This window comes from Echiichthys vipera (genome assembly GCF_963691815.1).
Source record: "Echiichthys vipera genome assembly, chromosome: 3".
In the NCBI taxonomy this organism is placed as follows: domain Eukaryota; kingdom Metazoa; phylum Chordata; class Actinopteri; order Perciformes; family Trachinidae; genus Echiichthys; species Echiichthys vipera.
Genome location: NC_139828.1, coordinates 7,691,287 through 7,713,054, shown reverse-complemented (window position 1 = coordinate 7,713,054; position 21,768 = coordinate 7,691,287). Strand labels below are relative to the sequence as shown.

At 42.5% G+C, this 21,768-nt stretch overlaps 2 protein-coding genes across 2 annotated transcripts; both read left to right on the top strand.

Moving 5' to 3' along the window:
- Positions 1–1,129: 1,129 nt before the first annotated feature.
- Positions 1,130–21,192, top strand: LOC310966873 (uncharacterized protein; the record flags this gene model as incomplete). The annotated part of the gene is made up of 21 exons (XM_083940803.1): positions 1,130–1,322; positions 2,238–2,380; positions 2,528–2,712; positions 2,830–2,995; positions 3,112–3,254; positions 3,343–3,542; positions 3,736–3,871; positions 3,964–4,183; positions 4,636–4,708; positions 4,958–5,210; positions 5,360–5,507; positions 6,575–6,644; positions 14,986–15,118; positions 15,977–16,165; positions 16,954–17,119; positions 18,324–18,466; positions 18,568–18,764; positions 19,299–19,434; positions 19,777–19,996; positions 20,166–20,238; positions 20,781–21,192. Exons 2-21 carry the CDS (start codon positions 2,245–2,247, stop codon positions 21,190–21,192), a joined length of 3,399 nt encoding a protein of 1,132 aa, XP_083796929.1. The 5' UTR covers positions 1,130–1,322; positions 2,238–2,244.
- Positions 7,091–12,819, top strand: LOC310966791 (dimethylaniline monooxygenase [N-oxide-forming] 2-like). The gene is made up of 11 exons (XM_083940700.1): positions 7,091–7,127; positions 8,432–8,572; positions 8,784–8,972; positions 9,084–9,249; positions 9,390–9,532; positions 9,680–9,879; positions 9,987–10,217; positions 10,585–10,706; positions 10,792–10,864; positions 10,989–11,058; positions 11,142–12,819. The coding sequence occupies exons 2-11, from the start codon at positions 8,441–8,443 to the stop codon at positions 11,487–11,489; spliced, it is 1,674 nt and encodes a 557-aa protein (XP_083796826.1). The 5' UTR covers positions 7,091–7,127; positions 8,432–8,440; the 3' UTR covers positions 11,490–12,819.
- Positions 21,193–21,768: the final 576 nt, after the last annotated feature.

Here is a 21,768-nt window from a genome sequence, read left to right as displayed (position 1 = left end):
CACAGTACGCGTCAGAACTTGCACCTGCTGCGTACAGTAGGTGTGACCTACGTTTACATTTTCATTTGGCTGTGGTGATCACGGATCATTGGCTAACATGTGCTTGAGCTTCTCTACACACTGAAACCTACATGTTTGGCGCTTGACGGCATATATACAGGGGTTAGTGCAAACAAAATGTTTTATGAAAACGGACAGGTGTGCATGATGTTAATTTTGAAAATGGGGGTCTATGGGATTGAGACTGACTCCTTTTGGAGCCAGCCTCAAGTGGCCATTCAAGGAATTGCACTTTTTGGCACTTCTATGTTGGCTTCATTTTTAACCCCAAAGGTCGCTGCTTGATTATTACTATCAAAGTCTGGTCTTCACCACGCAGTTGTTGATGGTGACCAGAGTGGAAAAGGTTTTCCAACCAAAGAGCCAAAGAGTTTGGCCTTCAACAATCCACTTATCAGACAGATCTTGTACAAAATTCAAAACCGTTGTTACTCCCACCAAGAGTGATTACCAACAAAGATCACTTCCAATAGCTCTGCATTGGTACTATAATCTACTGCATTGGCAGATATCAATGTTTGTGACTCCACCATCTGGTAAACATTGAACAAGAATGTGTATGGCAGGATAGCAAGAAGAAAAACTCTACTCTCCACTATTAAGAAGAACATTGCTGCACGTCTAAAGTTCACTGATGCCACAAGGATGAAACCAGAAAGCTATTGGGAGGATGTTGTGTGAACAGATGCGTCACAAATAGAACTTTTTAGTGTAAATAAGAAGCAAAACACACCACAATGCATTGAAGAATAAGAACCTCATCCCGACTGAAGCATGGCGGTACTCAACAAAGGGTTGGACAGAGTTTGATGAGCCAAAATTCTCCCAGCCAGTTCCAGGAAAGTGGATGATTTTATTGCTGCTAGAGGGGGTCACACAAGGTACCGCAATCAAAGGTTCCCATGCTCTATTCCAAAAAAGATAAATCATGTTGGATGTTTGTTATAAATTAGTTTGATGTGTTTTTTGTTTAACTTGGTCCTCTATGTAATTTTAACACGTGAGAGATGAAGATCTCAGCACATAAGGGTTCCAGACAAGACAGAGTGACATGTACAATCAGTTACTCGGTATCCTCTTGAACTTTAGTCAAAAACCATCCCACTGGATGTGTGTAAACACAATTTAACTATCGTTGCCTTTTTTGGACAGGATAGAAAAATAACAGACTGTGCGACATAGGTAACCCAATATAAAAGGGTGTGCGCAGGTGGTGCTCGTCCCACTTGACGTTCACAAGAAACCAACACACCAGCATCAAGGTAAGACGGAGAGCTGCTGCACGTTCTGATTTTTAAAGTGCAAAGTAATTTTCCTTTTGCACATTTTCAGGGTTCTTAGAGTTGCCTGAAGTTCTTGAAAACACTTTTATTTGAATGTGGTGTTTTAAAGGTTTGAGAAGTGCTTGTATTTTGAATGACATGTTTGAAATTTAGGTTATATAGGATGCAAACAGATGACAGGTGAAACTGTGTTCTGTAGAAAGTCATGAAACATATTTTTTGTTTTGTATATAGCGCAGTAACCTCTAATCTATCCATGGCTGTAAGGTGCTGAAAACGTGTACCTTGAAATGCTTTAAAAAGTTGTACGAAACCTGCATTTTTGGGTCTTTACACAGATGATACCGTTTTGGCTCATTCTAAGCATTTCAGTGTTTTTGAAGAATTGTAAATTTGAGTTTATGCTGCATGCAAGCCAAAATATTTTTAGTGCAATTTTGCAATGCAAGTTTGAGTGGAAAGAAGTGCCAAGTTCTTACGATATCTGATCTTTCTTTCTTTGTTCCACTGTAGTTAATAAACTCACTGGAGAAACACAAAGGTCTATTTAGGACAGGCATTTTTAAAGTGTAACTTTACCCTCAGGTCTGAGCCACACACCCCAACAGTGTTTGCAAGGGGTTGTTGTTGTTGCCAGAATGACTGCACCCATCTGAGCCCCTTGCACAAACTGCTGCATGTTTTTAAAATGATGGGGTGTGTGGCTCAGACCTGAGGGCAAAGTTACTCTTTAAAAATACCTTTGCTAGACACTACATGCATGTTTGATTGACGCCACCATATTACTGAGTCTTCTCACAGACAATGGGTGTGACTGAAAGGTACAAATTATGAATCATGTAATTGATTCTGACGATAGTTAATAAAAATATTTCTTCCCTTTCCTTCATGCAGCTCCATCATGGTGCAGAGAGTAGCAGTGATCGGGGCAGGCCCTGCTGGTCTGACTAGCGTAAAGGCTTGTCTGGATGAGGGCCTGGTGCCAACCTGCTTTGAAAGCAGCGATGACATGGGCGGACTGTGGAAGTTCAAGGCAGGTCACTCGTATGCGTTGACAACAATGCGTTTTATGTTTATGCCCCAAGCTATTCAAGTTACACGGGTATTAAGTTGCTGCTAAATCTTACCACGGTTTTTCTTTCCCACCTTCTTTTTCTCATTTGAAACCTCTTCTCTGCAGGAAGTGTCCGAGCCAAACAGGGCCAGCATCTACCGCTCCCTCACCATCAACATCTCCAAGGAGATGATGTGCTACAGTGACTTCCCCATCCCTGCTGATTACCCCAACTACATGCATCACTCTAAAATCCTGAAATACTTCAGGATGTATGCAGAGCACTTCAAACTGCTGCAACACGTTCGCTTCCAGGTAACAAGATACAAAAGAGCAGGAAGGAGTGTGTGGTTTATGAAATATTTCCGCCAATGGCTTAAAATGTTATTGACCAACTAATCCACTGTGTGTATTTTTACAAATATGTTTCAGACCTCGGTGAAGAATGTCAGACAACGATCAGACTTTTCCCGCACTGGTCAGTGGGAAGTGGTGACAGAGAATAGAGATGGACAGGAGGAGAAGCATGTCTTTGATGCAGTTATCTGCTGCTCTGGTCACTACACCTACCCTAACCTGCCGCTCAAAGACTTCCCAGGTAAAGACTAAGGTTGCTTTTCACTTACTGCATAGCTTTCGGTACGAGATTCAAACATTTACACAAGAAAAAGAGAGAAACACAATGTACAAAGACATCATTCTGCTGTGTTGCAGGAATCGAAACATTTGAGGGAAAATACTTTCACAGCTGGGACTACAAGGGGCCTGAAGACATGTACGGGAAGAGAGTGGTGGTCATCGGCATCGGTAACTCAGGAGGGGACATCGCAACAGAGGGCAGCAGAGTGGCCGATCAGGTAGGGGAGTGTTTTCTGATTGCTCCTGCCTTCCTTCTTCAAGACCGTTCATGCATGTTGATGGCTGGACACTGCTCTCTTTCTGCAGATGTACCTGAGCACTCGTCGTGGTGCATGGGTCATCCGTCAGGTCTCTGACAACGGCCTTCCAGTGGACATGAAGTACAACACGCGCTTTGTCCACATCCTCTTCCAGCTGTTGCCTATGAAGATCCTAAACTGGATTGGCGAGAATAAACTCAACGCCATGTATGACCACACCATGTATGCCCTCAAACCCAAACACAGGTAGATTCTGCCAGGATCACACTCATTATAGCGCTGCAGACTACCTCACATTGTTGTTTGGGCGATACAATCAATCCCATTGAAGCATTAGAACATGTAAAAAAGAACAATGTGTTGAATCTGCGGATGTAAATTCATTAATTCACAGTATCTCCCTTGTTATCGACTCTTCCTTTCTCTGCTGCCTCCTCAGACTCTTCAGTCAGATCCCAGTGATCAACGACGACCTGCCTTTAAAGATTCTGTCCGGGTCGGTCATCGTCAAACCAAACGTGAAGGAGATCCGTGGCTCCACTGTGGTGTTTGATGATGGCAGCGCTGTGGAAAACGTTAGAGAACTTTGTTTTCAACGATACTTTCTTCTTTTTTCATTTCAAGCTCAATTTAAGTTTATCCTCGACATACCTCTTCCTCGTTACAGGTGGATACGATCGTCTTCGCCACAGGGTATAGCTACGATTTTCCTTACTTGCAGAGCAGTGCTATGTACAAGTCCGGGCATCGCGTGGGTCTGTACAAGCACGTTTTCCCTCCCAACATGGAGCATTCCACTCTGGCTGTCGTGGGTTTCATCCATGCCCTCGGAGCCATCATGCCCCAGGCTGAAATGCAGGCCCGCTGGGTCACGCGTGTCTTCAAAGGTGAGAGCAGTTTCTCCTCTGCTGCAACCCGTTCTCATGCCTAACTCATTAAGGTCAGAACCATGTCAGGACCTCTTGACACCACTTTTTATTGCTCTTGGTGGGCCTACTAGGATGCTCCAAGTATGGCAGTTTTAAACATGCGGTTAATGTGAATTCAAAACTACTATGATCATGGGCTGGGTCAATAAACATTTGTTTTTTAAGTGATTTACATTAGTTAGTTACATATGTTACCTATGTAAGTCAGGACATCTACCCTATTACTGCATATATATTGGAGTTAGTTGAAACCCCGCGGTATCACGGATGCTAAAAGGTGTCTGGTATCAGTTGCAGAGGGCTGTGACAATGCGTCAGTTTTTGACTACCTGGAAATTGTCTGCAACTGGTCTAGATGCTTTTCAAGCAGTCAATTTACGTCTGTGTGTCTTCTGTCTTTTGCTTTTCAGGACATAAAAAGCTGCCCTCAAACCAGGCCATGATCAAGGCTGTGGAGAATGACACCAAGGAGATCGCGAAGAAGTAAAACTCCTTCTATACATTCCTTTGCTTGATTATTTATTGCAAACAGCGTTATCCCTCTTATTTTATATCCCTATGGATGATAAAAAACCAAACTTCTTTTGGCAACCTTAAAAAAAAGTTTGGCAGCAATATAGATCTTCATATTAAATGACTAGTTGTATATTCATATTGCACTATATTCATATTGCACTATACTATATTGGGAGGTTATCGGAGAATTCCTACATTCATTTTTCCTCTCCACAGCTACATTGTGTCAAAGTTGACACCCCTGCAGGTGGACTTTGTTTCCTACATGGATGACATAGCAGGAGAGGTTGGGGCGAGGGCCAGTCTCCCTTGGCTCTTCTTCACAGACTACCCCTTGTTTAAGAGAGTTCTGTGGGGACCTGTCACATCCTACCAGTACCGTTTGATGGGACCAGGGAAATGGGAGGGAGCCCGCAGAGCGATCTTTACCCAGTTTGACCGCATGTTCCAGCCCCTGAAGACCAGACAGGTCTGAAATATACGTAGATTGTTTCTGTTGTATTTTATAAGCCTTGCATGAAATGCTTAATTTTGTCATGAACTTGAAATACTGTTTGTATTAAGTATGACTGTGTGAGTATTTTGCCAAACAGAAACATATCTCTTTTTCTCTTCCAGGTGGACGCACAAGAGGCCTCCATCACCGGCCGCCTGTTTAAGCTGAGCCTGACTGTCATGGCCGGAGGAGCTGCCGTCTACTACGTCCATGTGCGTAACCCGACTGCCATCCCCACCCTGCTGTCCAACCTCCGTCCGCAAACAGTCTGAACACGCTGCGTTGATCAAACGATGTGAAACACGCAAACCAAACACTATACCTACTGTTTTGAGATCTCTTTAGAAATGCAGTTCAGTAAACTCCTGTTGTGATTATGGGGGGAGGGGGGGGGTCTGAGCTGCAGATTAATGCTACTGATATACTGTATCTATATATTTAGTCTATTTAAATGCCTTGCCTTTAAAAAGTGATGACTATTTTACATCAAAATATGGAAATGTAACAAATCCTGATTTAGATTTGGTGTCAGCACGATTGTTCACATTGAACAAAAGTGTTCACTGCTAATGATCAGTCAGCATTTCCCTATAATATCCTTTTTGGATTATTCCCGTCATGGTTCAATACTGAAAAATCAACACTGACTCAAAGCAGAAGCCAGTACTTCTATTGAAATTCAAAGATGGAAATGAATGTGAGCAACTTTGTCAAACATGTGCATATGAACACAATTGTCAGGAGTCTTTTGTCTTTTGATTATTTTGTAATTTTTATGTTTTTTCATATTTATCTTTGAGTCACTCTGAATGTAAAAAGATGTTTTCCTGTGAATAAACCAGTATCGTCTATAAGACATCTCATCTGATTGTTATCTTGTGTCCACTGAAATATAATATGGTTGGCGTACATGAGGTAAAATGTAAGAATGAATCAAGATAAAGCAGACATTTCAGAGGCTATACTGTGCAGAGAAGTGAACGTGAACACAGATTATTACAGATTACGACCCTACTCTTGGCCCCATAGTTACTGAAGTCAATATCGGACCCTTTGTTCAGCCACATATCTCCAGAACATATCCTGTGATGTATCCTGTGATGCCACAAAGGGTTGAGATGTTTTGTGAAACCGTCCTTTTCTAATCTATGTCCTGTATGAAATTGGAGCAGTTGGCGCTTACGGCTAAGGAGCATGTGCCACTTACCTTTGACAGGGTCCAATAAAACAGACTTTATGTGTATAGCACAAGTTGGAGCGTGCAGGCAATGCAATTTGTTGCTCAGTGGAACAAGCTTAACTTGTCACCTGATGCTTTTGTATTTTTTTATTTTTAGATGATAAAAAAAAGGAAACAAAGGGAGAGAACCAGTCGGGGCAGTCTGTTAGGGATGCTGTTGGAGACAGGTATGCTGTTCAGTCTGACTTAAGTTTAATTGAAGTAGCTGCGCATGTAACTAGACATTACTGCAGTCTGAACACTCCTTATGTAGTTTACATTTAGGTTTCAAAGGGGAAGACATAATGCTTACCACTGTAGGAGTGATTTTCCACTGAGACCAGCAGTACAGCATCGACCAAGATTAAAAATGCAATAGCATTTCTATCTGTGAATTATTATTATTAGCTATTGGCTAAGCAATTAGTTTAGGCTACTTTATTCCACAGTGTGATTTAATATGTGCATGTCAAATGCTAACTTTCCCCTTCTGTCATTAACTTCCCTTCAGAGACATTTTCACTGCAGCAAACAGAGTGGAAGTCCCGCCCCTTCAATACCCCTTAACTCATTGGTTGATAAGCAACAGCTCAGATCATGTGAGCTCACTTACAGGCTGTGAAGCATTTGATCCCAGCTGCCCAGGACTTGCAATCAACATACCAGAGAAGGTAAGAGCCTTCGGACTTCAACAGTTAGTCTTGTGATTGTTGGGCTGATTGTGCCCTCTTGATGTGCACAATGCACATTTTGTACCTGTGAAGTGATCAACTTCCTCAAGCTTTCAGCAATATTCCTAGGAGTTTTGAACTACTTAATGATATGAGACACTTGACATTGTTGTTCTTAAATAATTGTTCGCTGTTCATAACAGAATAACCCTGTACTATAGTGTAGAAGTGAAGAGATGAAAGAAATCCTTTGTTTCATCTGCTCATTTAATTTGTCTGTCTAGCCTATTAAAATAGTCTAACTCTGACATGCTCATCCATGCGTAGTGTTATTCTGAACACCCATTAGAGTTAAAATACTCCTAGAAAGAGGCTCTTTTTGTGAAGAGGGTGTATAGCTAAAAGTACAGCCTCAGAGCTTCTAGCAGGGCTGTAAACTCTTAAGCCGTTCTCTCATATGAACTTGGACAATCAGGTCCAGACGTGGCCCTTCACACAGACTGATTCTCTGAGGGTGCGATCCTTGCTCCATACATTTATTGTGTCATCAATCATTGACAGGATAACTATGGCACAGAGACAAAGATGAGCGTTCACTCATTCAATTGTGATGATAGCCCTGTTGTGTTTAGCAGTCATATGGTCGTTGCTGCTGTCACTGCTTGAATTGAGCGGGGGTATGCACCTGCTGAGATGCCTTTAGAGCGTTTAAGAGACAGGACATGACACAAATGACAACACAGTCCCATAGCCAGCTTGCAATGATATTGGCGGCCTGTGGCCTGTTGCTCAGAAACAACCGAGTCTCCTCAACAGCTGTTCCTTGAATTTGTCTGGCGGTTACGGCGTTGGGCCTTTCCGGCAAAAGTTCACAAATCTCGTCGTCTCCCCAGTTAGAAATTTTCATTGCCGTCTTCATATAAACCCCCCTTCTTCTTTACTCTCAGATGTTTGTTCTCTTAGAGGTTTGCACAGGGGACAATATAGTTCATCCATCATCTTCAACTGCTTGTCCCTATCGGGGTTGCAGGGGGGCTAGAGCCGATCCCAGCTGACATCGGGCGTGAGGCGGGGTACACCCCAGACAGGGTGGCAGTTTATCACAGGGCCGCAATATAGGTATTTTATCAATTCTCCAGACAATAACCTGTTCTATTCAGACATGGGCGCTAACTGACACTGTTGTCCGGTCCAAGAGTTTTGGACATTTGTGTTCTCACATACAGAAGTTCAGAGTTTCAGTGCATGTGTGAAAGGAGCTTTAGACCTCGTCTCTCTGATTTATTGTGTCCCTCCCTACACAGATCTCAACAATGGTTCGACGGGTGGCGGTGATTGGAGCAGGCAGCGCTGGTCTGGTTTGTATCAAGACCTGTGTTGATGAGGGCTTGGAGCCTGTCTGCTTTGAAAGCAGTGATGACATTGGCGGCCTGTGGTATTTTAAGGTGAGCGGGGGCCACACTTTAAAAGAGTATTCCACAAACAGATATGTCTTATGATGCTGTACAGTCAAATAGCTTTCCACCAAAACTAGAATAAGTCTTGCATTCAGGATTTCTGAACAAAGTTTGTGTAGCTCGTGTACAACAATGCATCACTGCTGATTAGACCGTAAAACATCTTATCAGCTCATTTTCTTGTTTTTTTTGTCCACAGGAATCACCTGAGCCAGGGCAAGCCAGCATCTATCGCTCCTTGGTGGTCAACACCTCCAAAGAGATGATGTGTTTCAGTGATTTTCCCATGCCGGCTGACTATCCAAACTACATGCACAACTCCAAGCTTCTGCAGTACTTTAGGCTCTATGCTGACAACTTTGACCTGCTCAGATACATTCATTTCCAGGTCATCAAGCGAGTCACTGTCTATTCACCAGTTTTTACAGCATACTATGTGAAGTCTAAATGTATTAATACATATACGTATTTTGTTTGATTGTGGACATTCACGCTGCAGACCAAAGTAAGAAGTGTTACGCAAAGGCCGGATTTCTCTCTGTCCGGTCAGTGGGACATAGTGACCGTTAACAGGAATGGAGAGGAGGAGTCACACGTCTTTGATGCAGTTATGGTGTGTTCAGGCCACTTCACCCATCCAGAGATACCCCTGACAGACTTTCCAGGTCGGTAAACGAATCATTTTTTAAACATTTTCCAGAATTTAATGGGGGACTAAAGTAGGGTAATTTACTTTACATCTTCACATTCTTGCAAGGAACTCTTGCTTTCCTTTGATCCGTTGCATCATCCGTATCTACTCCAGGACATGAGAGGTTTTCCGGCAGGTGTTTACACAGCTGGGAATATCGAGATGCAGATGCCTGGCGAGGAAAGAGGGTGGTGGTGGTTGGCATCGGCAACTCTGGAGGAGATATTGCAGTGGAGATCAGTAGATCTGCAGAGAAGGTGAGACCAGAAGAAAAGAGAAGCTTTATTGATGAGAAAGATGACAACAACATGTACTACTATACTGCTCTTGCATTGCACATTGTTACACCAACAGAATATGTCCCATCGTGTCTTCACATCCAGACTTCTTCTTCTCTGTGACAGACCTTTCTCAGCACACGCAAGGGGGCCTGGGTGTTAGGCAGGATGTCCGATAATGGTCTTCCCGTGGACATGACATTCATCACCAGGCTCAACAACTTCTTTACACTGCATCTTCCCAAGACTCTGAGTAACTGGGCAGCAGAGAGAGCCCTGAACTACAAATATGACCACAGACTTTATGGCCTAAAGCCCACGCACAGGTGACAGGTGACACATTTTTATTCTGGATGTCACTGTTCGTCTCTGTCTAATGAATGTTTGCAGCCATATAGCTTCGCTTGACTCCTATCATTCCCTCCTTTCCCAGACTGTTGGACAGAAGGCCTTTGCTCAACGATGACCTTCCTATCCGAATTCTTATGGGAGCAGTAGTCATGAAGCCCAGCCTGAAAGGGTTCAAGGAAACTGGAGTTGTTTTCGAAGACGGCACCGTGGAGAACATTGACGCCGTGGTCTTCTGTACAGGTTATAGTGGAAAGTTCCCATTCCTGTGTCCAGCTCTTCCTGAGGGGCCTCATGGAGAGTTCCTATTGTACAAGTAAGTGGCTGGACTGAATTTAACAGTTAATATGTAGCTGGCATCCAGACTATATGTCCAGAGCCGTCACTTCTCGTAGTCCTGTCTTCACCGTGATGTTGTCAGAAGTCAACTAGGTAGATGCCGTTGCAGATCGTAGGAACCAAAACCTTCGTGGTTACCAAACTTCAGTCATCATCATCATCATCATCTTCAAACGCTTATCACGGGTCAGGTCGCGGGGGCAGCAGCTCCAGCAGGGGACCCCACACTTCCCTTTCACGGGCCACATTAACCAGCTCTAACTGGGGGATCCTGAGGCGTTCCCAGGCCAGTGTTCCGGTTCCCGTTCCCAGCTCACCTCACAGTATTTTTTTTTTCATTTCAGGAAACTGTTTCCTCCTTCTCTATTAAAACCCACACTGGCCGTTATGGGTCTTATCCACGCAAAAGGACCAATCATGCCTGTTGTGGAAATGCAGGCGCGGTGGGCTGTTAAGGTCTTTGCCGGTAAACATTTGTGAGCTTTAAACGTACACACGTACACACAGGACTGAGAAGTACAAAGTGTCAGTTGGTGTGTTTTATCTTTAAGGTTTGAGCCATCTTCCACCTAAGGCGAAAATGTTGGAAGTCACCGAGTCTGATAAGAAGAGGAACATGAAAAGGTAGACATCTCCACACTGATGTCCTTTAGATGGTACTCACTGATCAGTCATGTTCTTCTGGTAGGTAGCCAAGTTTTTGTTAAAAATATATTGTGTTAAAAATGAGATTTGAACATTTTCCCAGCATTTCCTGCCCACGAGAGTCGGCTGTCTATATAGACTACATCCCTTACTTGGATTTCATGGCTGAGGAGGTCAGTTCAGTTGAGCTCTATATAAAATTGTTTTACCATTTGCGCTTTAAGACACCACCATCATGATGCACTTTCAATCACAGGTCGGGGTTCGACCAAACCTCCTGAAACTACTACTGAGAGATCCTGTGCTCTGGGGGAAGGTCTTCTTTGGTCCCTGCACTCCTTATCAGTATCGTCTCATGGGTCGTGGACAGTGGGCCGGAGCCCGTCAGGCTATCCTCACACAATGGGAGCGAGTGGCTCAGCCTTTCAGAACCAGAGTGGTACTAGAACCAGAGAGCGGGCCATCGATCCTATTCTCTCCCTGGCTACTCGCATTTGGTGGCACAGTGACAGTAGCTGTCCTGTCTGTATATGAGATTATTCCAGTGCAGCAGTGTGCAGTTAAGGTTCTGGACAGGTGCAAGATTTTCTGGTTCACTGGCTAACAACAATAATGTGATCTGGGTGCAGTTTATGACATTAAAGTGTAATTCCGGTGCAAAATCCTCTTTTTCGGTACTTACATCACATCAAATAGTTCATCAAAACAGTTTTTATTTCCGTGTATAAACTATTAACAGAGAAATACGGGAGAGTCCCTAACAGCCAGACGTGGCTTACACTGATAAGCTCGGGACAGTGACTCTCCCGGATTTCTCTGTTAATGGTTTATACACTCTTGATGGCTTATTTGATGTATATAAGTGCGGAAAAAGACCTTGGGATGATTTTTTTGCGCTGTAATGACACTTAAAGTTCAAAATCCTGTGTTACTCATTATACTGTAGATAGATAGATCCACCTTTAATATCCAATATTATCTAAGATGCGGTGAAGGGGAGAGTTTATCGTGATGTGCAATTGCTGTAAATGTAATGGTATGGGGTTATATAATTGTATAATTGTGAAAGTAGTTTACACCCTTTTGACAGGTGTGCCTGTTTCAAAGGTCAGAGAAACCTAAATCATAAATCTGGGCTTATTGATGCTGGAAAGACATTTAATAAAAGTCCAAATAACACATGATGATGGTGAAAGAAAACATGGTTTAACATGAAGCACAGTGTGTTGAAGAAAAAAGTCCTTGCTGCTGAGATGCTTCACTGCAGGGACGGTCGTAGCGAGGGGAAGACCAGACATGGTTCTTGGAGTTCTGCCCAAAATGTTACAGTTTTGTCTCATCAGACCAGAGAATCTGTTGCCTCATGCTATCAGAGTCCTTTAAATGCCGTTCGGAAAACCCAGTGGGCTGTCATGTGCTTTTTACTGAAGCGGGGCTTCTCTCCAGCCACTCTACCATAAAGGTCTGATTGATCAGTGAAACTAATATCCAGCCCAGGGGACACTTCCCCAAGCTCAGATTGGAGGAGGTGATAGAGGGAGTGTTTTAGCCAGTTCAGGCCGTGCAGCCACCGCATGGCACTGGACACCGCTGCAGCCCATCAGGTAATCAGACGAGGTATTTACTCACCTAGCTTCCAAGCAGCCTAGTTAGCCAGTTTGAACAGAGGGCCAAGCAGACAACACCACTCTGACTTTCACCAAGAGTGGAAAGAAGACCATCAGGAACCAAACTGATCTCCCTTATCACTGGGAACAAGAGGGGTCCTCAAAAAAGGGTCAAATACAGACTGGCCTCTCTCAGCTTTAATCCACAGGATAGTGGAGAACAGCCCCGTCTCGAGGGAAAGCTGAAGGCCAAAGACCGGATGGGAGGAATTTTCAGTTCAAGTTTGACCCCCTGCCCCTAAATTCTTTATTAAAAAACACTTTATGTTTAACGTCAACTGTCTCTGAGTCTCCTATTTTATTGTGAATACTGCCTCTGACGCTCCCTTGGTTGTCACAATACAATATGTACAAACGGTGATAAAGCATGATAAAGTCACAAGCCCCATTCACACTGCCTGTTTGTTGCTGCAGTCAGTTTATGTCCTTCTCTCTTTTGCTGGTTGTGCTACTATAATGTTTAAAGCTTGCGGGTCGGATCTGCTTTGAATGATTTATTAATCGGCCTCTTTTGCCAGAACGCTGAAGCTCTGTGTGAAGTCCCAACTGGGCTTGATCTGTGTGAATTAACTAAAAGCTGCTGTTCCTTCATTGCTGCGCTGTTGTGAGGTCTATATGGAAACTGCTTCAGAGCTGCAAAACACAACAACACTTGCTTTAAAAATAAATTAAAGCCAACATACCTTTGGATGAGTAAGGAAAAGAAAACATCCTGAAACTGCTGGGAGATCCTGTGCATGGGTTGAAGGTCTTCAGAGTGTCTCTTCTTTATTGTATTTATTTAACGTGACAGGAGAACGGCCTTTAAGTGGTGTGTAATAGATCAATCATGTGAATTCAAAGACGGTTTTCCAGCCTGGCTTAAGCTTCTATAAAGCTGTTTATTGCCAAATATTTGCAGATCGTGTAGTTTTGCATCATCTTGGTACTCATTAAACAGTAACTACAAACTGCTATAGACCCCTAGAGAAGCTGCAACCCCCTCTGTGAGACAGTTTCATGTTACTTCTGTATCCGTATGAACAAGACATTACATTTTACTGCATTTTCTAATAATATAGGTGTTGTTTGAAGACTTTAAAAACCCATGGTTACACTGATAATTCACTTCCCAGTTAAGGAAAGTTTGGGTAATGTTTATTTCTTCATAACTTCTTTTGTTTTGAGGACCCACGGTTGTTTAATCATCAACCTGCCCTGTGTGTTTGTATGTTAGACATTAAAACCCATTTGAAGACTGAACCTTTAGTCCATCATTCCTCTTTCCCTGTGAAGAAGAGGTAAGGCTGAAGATGTTCATGTTGGCGTTGGTATAGTTTGCATTTGTGGGACAAGTAGTTTTGATCGTTGTATTCTGAGAAATCACTGCTCGGTCGCAATTATTGTAGCTAATGTGTGGGAGAGTGAAGAGGTTTAAATCCTAATCCTGGGATGTCATTTAACTCTGTCTGGGTCTGTTATCTGTTCGTCCTCTGGGCACTGAGAAAATCCTCCTGTTGAGCGTCCAGTTGTTTTACACAAGGACCTTTCGTACATGTTTGTAAATCAACATAGGGTTGACATCTTTAACTTTTTTTTAAAGTCCTTTTTAGTATGCTAATACATGCTAACACAACACATTTCCTCTGTAGCAAACAAAAGTACACTTTCATTTGTCGAACAATCCAAACAAACTATGTTACTGGATATAATTCATTCATTCATTCATTCATTCATCTTCAACCGCTTGTCCCTGTCTGGGTCGCGTGGGGCTGGACCCGATCCCAGCTGACATCGGGCGTGAGGCGGGGTACACCCTGGACAGGACGCTAGTCTATCACAGGGCACATAGAGACGAACAGAGACAGACAACCATTCACACCTACGGGTGATTTTAGAGTCATCAATGAATCTAACTCTTGCACGTGTTTGAACTGTGGGAGGAAACCTGGAGAAAACCCACACAGACACGGGGAGAACATGCAATCTCCACACAGAAAGACCCCAGCCAGGACTCTAACCAGCAACCCTCTCGCTGTGAGGGGACAGTGCTATCTATCACTCCACAATGTCAACCCTACAGGATATAATGAAATATTAAATTACACAACAATTAAAAAACACTTTCCTTCTAACCTGACATGTCATTTCACTTCTTGAATAACATGAACATTTAAAGCACCACCAGCAGTTTTGTTTTTTTTATGAGGAAAAAGGCATGAAGCATCTTTTAAGATAAGATTGAACTTTAATCTTTAGCACTTATCAGTCTCATGCCCCAGATAATGTAATCATCCTTGATTGACTCAAACATCTAAAGCTTTTTAAAAACTCATATGTAAATGAACCGCTCAAACACAATGGGGGTGTGAAAGACAGGTGCTATATAGCTGCTTCACATCACGGCAAAACACACACCTTTCTTCTCTCTCCAGAGTTCCCATTGCTCTCCAGAATGGTTAAGAAGGTGGCCGTGATCGGCGCCGGGGTCTCTGGTCTCACCAGCGTCAAAGCCTGTTTGGATGAAGGTCTGGAGCCCAGCTGCTTTGAGAGCAGCCATGATATTGGAGGTCTATGGAGGTTTAAGGTGAGGGGCGACGCTTGAACATCATAAGCTCATACTTTAACTTCTTCTATACCTTGAACTGAACTGAAGTCATACTCCCTTGACAGTAAAGTCAAACAGATAAACATCTATGGTCAAAGATCTTATGTTGGAAGAGCTGGGTCTGTCTGACGTTCCTGCCTGTAATAGGGAAGGTTTTCGTTGCCACCGTACTCTATGGGGGAATTGTCGGGTCTATGTTTCTCATGTTTATCTAGTTTGTAAAGTGTCCTGAGATAACTTTTGTTATGATTTGGCATTATAAATAAAATTGAATTGAAATTGAAATTGAATTGAATTGAAAGATTATTTATGCCAGAAAAAAAAATGTCATTCACAGCTCAATAGAGAGGGAATTTGACCCTTTAATCACATTTCCAATGCTATCTTGGTGGATGGGTTTGCTCATATAGTGTGGTAAATGTTTATTTCACTATACTTTTGTTTCATTTCATTTACATGAGAATGTAAGAACTTGTATCAGCACTGAGTAAGTTCCTTACACAGGAAACTAAGCAGAGAGTTGGTCCTAACATTTTTTGGTACTGTTTTTTATTCTATGGATCGAGATCCTACAATAAAAAACAATATCCTTACTTTGGATTTTGCTCATTAATGTTTTCTATCTGTCCACCAGAACCGTTGAAATCCTTAGACCTTGAACTTTAAAAGTCCTCTAAAATTTGGGACATGTGGCAGGGAATAATGTTTAATACTATTCGTACTGTAATGACACTCTTATAATAGATTTGTTGCGACAGGTTACCTCCAGACAAAGTAGCCAAGTGAAATTAATCACTGTGTCACTGACACTGTCTTTAAATATATGTCCTTCTGTAGGAGAAGCCCGAGCCTGGACGTGCCAACATCTATCAGTCGGTGGTCATCAACAGCTCCAAAGAGATGATGTCCCTCAGTGACTTCCCTCCTCCAGCTGAGCTCCCCAACAACATGCACCACTCTGAGGTGCTGCTGTACTTGCGTCTCTACGCTCAGGCCTTCAAACTGCTGCAGCACATACACTTTAAGGTCAGTGACCTTTAGGATACTAATCTATCTATCTATCTATCTATGTATCTATGTATCTATCTATCTATCTATCTATCTATATATCTATCTATCTATCTATCTATCTATCTATCTATCTATCTATCTATGTATGCATCTATCTATCTATCTATCTATCTATCTATCTATCTATCTATCTATGTATCTATGTATCTATCTATCTATCTATGTATCTATGTATCTATCTATCTATCTATCTATCTATCTATCTATGTATCTATGTATCTATCTATCTATCTATCTATCTATGTATCTATGTATCTATCTATCTATCTATCTATCTATCTATCTATGTATCTATGTATCTATCTATCTATCTATCTATCTATCTATGTATCTATCTATCTGTCTATCTATCTATCTATCTATCTATCTATCTATCTATGTATCTATGTATCTATCTATCTATCTATCTATCTATCTATCTATGTATCTATGTATCTATCTATCTATCTATCTATCTATCTATCTATGTATCTATGTATCTATCTATCTATCTATCTATCTATCTATGTATCTATCTATCTGTCTATCTATCTATCTATCTATCTATCTATCCGTCATTTATAGGCAGTATATAAACATAGAGTAAATAGTTATAACACACTTTAATTCAGTTACAGTATGTACATATATGTGTATTTGTCCCTGCTGTGGGCATCCATAAGTGGAGGCTGATGTATAAAAATATAATGAAACAATGTAAATTAATTTATTTATATATGTGCGTGCGTGTGTGTGTGTGTCAGATGTCCGTGGTCGGTGTGAGGCCGACCCCAGATTTTGCAGTGACAGGCCGGTGGGAGGTGGAGACTGAGAGCAGAGAGGGTCAGAGGGAGACCCGTGTTTTTGATGCGGTGATGGTTTGTACCGGACACTTCACCCAGCCTCACCTGCCGCTCAGCGACTTCCCAGGTAACAGGAATCATCACATACAGTACGGTATACAGTATTTTCACATTTGAAGGAGAGACAGTGCAGCTGCTGCCACTCCAACTCCACACAACTCTCCATTAATGCGTGTGTAGAGTGCCTGTTTGTGCTTCTTGAAAAGTGTTTCTTTTCAACATTGTGGGGGACACATATTAAGCGGGGGGACTGGTGAAGTTTTAAGTGTCAAATACTTAATTTTCTGCAATAGGGTGGATTTTTATGGTAGAAATGTCTTTATTTATGTAAAGAAAAACACTAATTCCGTCTACGTGACTTTCTTATTGACGGCATAATAAAAGGAGCTGAAAGTGTAATTCCGGCACAAAATTATCCCATGGTATTTTCCTGGCACTTGCTTACATCAAATAATTCATCGAGACAGTTTTTTTCGTGTATGAACTATCAACGGAGAAATCCGGGAGAGTCGCTAACAGCTGGACGTGGCTAACAATGTTTAGCTCGGGGCAGTGCAGTGAAGGCATTAAAAAGTATTTTTTAACCACTAACACTGCTCAAAATAACACCAAACCCCTGCAGTAGCATGAGAAGAGTCCTTACACATAAAACAAAGCACCAACAATGTACTTAGTGAACCCAGAGTTTATTAAAAAGGTGTTTTAAAGACTTACCTACTGGCCCCTGTACCAGCTCCTCTCATAGTAAAGTCCATTCAAGTCAACTATCAGAGTCAATCCCAAAGGAAGGAGCCCATTTGTGCTTTGTTTTATGTGTAAGGACTCTTCTCATGCTACTGCAGAGGTTTGCTGTTATTTTGAGCGTTATTATTATTATTAAAAAAGCTGTTTTGATGCCTTCACCGTGCTCCCCCGAGCTAATCAGTGTTAGCCACATCTGGCTGCTAGCGACTCTCCGTTGATAGTTTATACACAAGAATGGGATGATTTTACGCCGGAATTCCACTTTAAGTGTACTGCAACCGTTGATTTTAAAGGTCACATACTCCCCCTTACCTTACTAGAGTCGTGTTTGTGTCTGTTTCCAATTCCAGCAATTCTTCACAATAAAACATTCATGTTTTTATTGGGGGGGACAAATGCATGCAAATACTACAGAGTGAAAAAATATATTTCCCCTCTGGGATCAATAAAGTATGTGTTTACATGTTCTTTTGTTTTGAACCCAGCTACAGTACAGTACACGCTCTTTTTTTCTTCATTCATTTCAGGCATCGAGAGCTTTGAAGGCAGATATTTCCACAGCTGGCATTACTGCAACACTGACGGTCTGCAGGGGAAGAGAGTGGTGGTGATTGGGATTGGGAACTGTGGCGGGGATATTGCTGTGGATATCAGTAGAGTCGCTGAGAAGGTACAATGCTGTACTTTTGTGTCCTTTTCCAAATATTACATAGCTTAATATTTAAATAACCATATAAATCTTAACCCTCTATGTGCTGACCTGACCTCCAGGTGTACCTCAGTACCAGGAGCGGAGCATGGGTGGTCAGCCGTGTAGGGCAAGGGGGGCTCCCCGCTGACCTTGTTGGGACTTCTCGAATGGACATGATGATACGGAAGCTCTTCCCCTCGTGGATCAACAGGATGGTGGAGAAGAAGCTGGAGGAAGCTGTTGACCACAGACTATATGGTCTGAAACCAAAGCATGGGTAACAAGATCCTTTACAGACATCTTTCAAACGCTCAACTCAAAATCCCATGATATGAAAGTACTGTCTACATACTTATGGTTTTGCAATTAGTTCCACCTTACTATTGGGGTCAGAATTTATATTTTGTCCTGCAGGGGGAATCAGAGTAAAACAAGAGGAAAGTAATAAAAAAAAGTCAACATGACCTTTGCCAGAAGAATTCACTCTAACCTTTTTATAGTTTGAGCACTCTAACCACACTAAAACGTTAATTCCCATCTATTTTGTGTAAAACATTTGTCCTGACGATGGTGGATGGTGAAGACAGATCATCTGGATGTTTATGGTGCAGGTTTAAATGCCCCAAACAAAAACATGTAATACGGGAACATTATTAGGCATGAACATTAAATCGGCAAGATAATAGTGCAACAAAGGGAACAAACTCACTATTTACTTCAAGGTGACATTGGATTATAATGTGCACAGAGTGTTTTTGTGCCTCTCAGACTCTGATGTACTGTAGTTCTCTAGCACATCTCTTCTGTCCAGTTTTTTTGCACAGATCCCTGTTGTCAACGACGACCTGCCAGGTCGAATCATCTCAGGTCGTGTTCAGTTGAAACCAAACGTGAAGGAGTTCTGTGGTTGCAGTGTGGTCTTTGTCGACGGCAGCATCATAGACAAGGTGTGTATTAGTGCAATTCTTAGACATTGTATCTGATCTTTGCCGTAGAATGTAAAACATATATATTGTGATATGGCACATCCATGACCGAAGGAACAAGGTCGCGGGTACAAGCGGCCGAAATGGGTTTTCTCAGGAGGGTTGCTGATAGGGTCACCCTATCTCTAAGGGAGTCTCCCTTAGAGATAGGATGAGAAGTTCAGCCATCCATGAGGAACTCGGGGTAGAGCCGCTCCTTCCTTTTTAGTGTCAGCACGCAGGCTTTGATTTCCTTGTGAATTATGGTTCAAAGTCTGGCTATAAGTTATTAAATGCTCATCTTAAAGTGTGTGTGTCATACAGGTGGATGTAGTGGTGTTTGCCACAGGGTACAACTACAGCTTCCCCTTCCTGCCCGCAGCTCTGCAGGCTAAATGCGGGTACAGGCTGTCTCTCTATAAGCATGTGTTCCCTCCTGCGCTGACTCAGCCCACTCTGGCAGTGGTGGGCTTCATCCACGGCCTCGGGGCGATCAACCCCCTGGCTGAGATGCAGGCCCGCTGGGCTACCAGAGTGTTTAAAGGTAAAGTGCAGCACTTGAACTGTCTGAGTTGTATGCTTCTGTGTATTAAATCAGTAAGAATCACTAAGTATGAGGCTGAATCTGAGGTCAAAACTGCAAACAGAGCATTAGATCACTGTCTCTTTTTGACTTTTTTGGTATATTTTAAGTTGACCATTTTTTAATGCAGGCTTAAGAACCCTCCCCTCAGAAGAGACCATGCTGAAGGAAATTGAAAAGGACACCGTAACCATGCATCAGAGGTAGGAAACTGAATTTGAGATGATCAGATAAAGTCCAGTGGGGCTCCAGTAATGATTATTTTCATTAATTAATTTTTTAAACACTTTTAGAAACAATTACATTTGATTTTATTACACAAGACCAGGAAAAGCAGCAATCCCTCACATTTGTGAAACCTGGAACCATCAAATAATCAGCATGTTTGTCTTGAAAGTGACTTTTTATGTGCTTTTTTATTAACTTGTTTAATGAAGTGTGTTTCTGCATGTAGCCTAATTGTTATGATATTTTTACTTCCTCAATGAGCCCCACACACATCAAGACGTGCACGTGTTCGGTTCATTGATGACTCTAAAATTGCCCGTAGGTGTGAATGGTTGTCTGTCTCTGTTTGTCTCTATGTGTCCTGTGATAGACTAGCGTCCTGTCCAGGGTGTACCCCGCCTCACGCCCGATATCAGCTGGGATCGGCTCCAGCCCCCCAGGACCCCGATGAATCATTCATGTTTGATTTGAATCGCTTTATTTTGATACGTTTTTATAATGTTTTTGCCTCTGTTAGATATGCCTGCTCAGAGCGCAACCCCCTCCAGGTGGACTGCATCTCTTACCTGGACTCTCTGGCAGAGCAGGTGGGGGTTCGACCAAACATACTGTGGCTCTTGCTGAACGACCCCAGACTGGCTCTGCGGGTTTTACTTGGTCCCTGCACTCCTTATCAGTACCGTCTGACTGGACCGGGCCAGTGGGCCGGAGCCCGTCAGGCTATTCTCACACAGTGGGAGCGAGTGTTTCAGCCTTTCAGGACCAGAGTGGTACCAGAACCGGAGAGCAGACCCTCTTCCAGACGGAGCATCTTAGTGATTTTCTCAGGTGCTGCGCTGCTGTGCTGCTTTTGCCTCTCTCCTCTTCCTTCTCTCTGTTGTCCTTCAGATGTCCTCAGTAAGCTGCATGATTATGTAGGACTACATTAATGATAACATGATGGAGGCAGCAGCGAAGCAGCACAACACATTCTCTATCTCAAAGAGCTGTAGCTTGTTTTAGACTGTACCAATCTTACAATTTGATGAAGGAATAAAGTCTTTTAAATAAACACTTGTTCTGTTTAGTGTTCTAAGGACACTTGGATACATTGTAGATCAGAGACCCAACGATTCCCCCATGAGCATGCATATTTGTGCGACTATAATGCATTTGCTTCTTGCCAAGTCGTTTTCTTTTTACCCTTTTTGGGGCATTTTACTGCTTTATGTTTATTTGATTTTGCAAAGGCAGTGGAGAGAGAGAATGACATGCAGGCCAGGCTGGGCCTCCATGGTTTAAGCTCTAACAGTGAGCTACCTAAGTAAAGTTTCCTTGTCACCCACTACTGGAAGGTCTGCACAGACCACCTTTTAATGTTGACAGCTGTACATTTAAAAACAATCTCCATAACGAATCTGTCTTCCAGTGGCACGTGACAGTGGCCTATATGTGAGGACATCAACTACAGAAACTCCTCCAGAGTCCAGAAGTTATTTTGCTCCATGTGATTACAGAAGAATTCA

Excerpts from the sequence above, each read along its gene's own strand:
- LOC310966791 (XM_083940700.1), top strand. The coding sequence starts at position 8,441 with ATGGTTCGACGGGTGGCGGTGATTGGAGCAGGCAGCGCTGGTCTGGTT. Across the intron at positions 10,707-10,791 it reads GGCTGTTAAGGTCTTTGCCG|GTTTGAGCCATCTTCCACCT; the intron begins GTAAACATTTGT and ends TTTATCTTTAAG. Across the intron at positions 10,865-10,988 it reads AAGAAGAGGAACATGAAAAG|CATTTCCTGCCCACGAGAGT; the intron begins GTAGACATCTCC and ends ACATTTTCCCAG.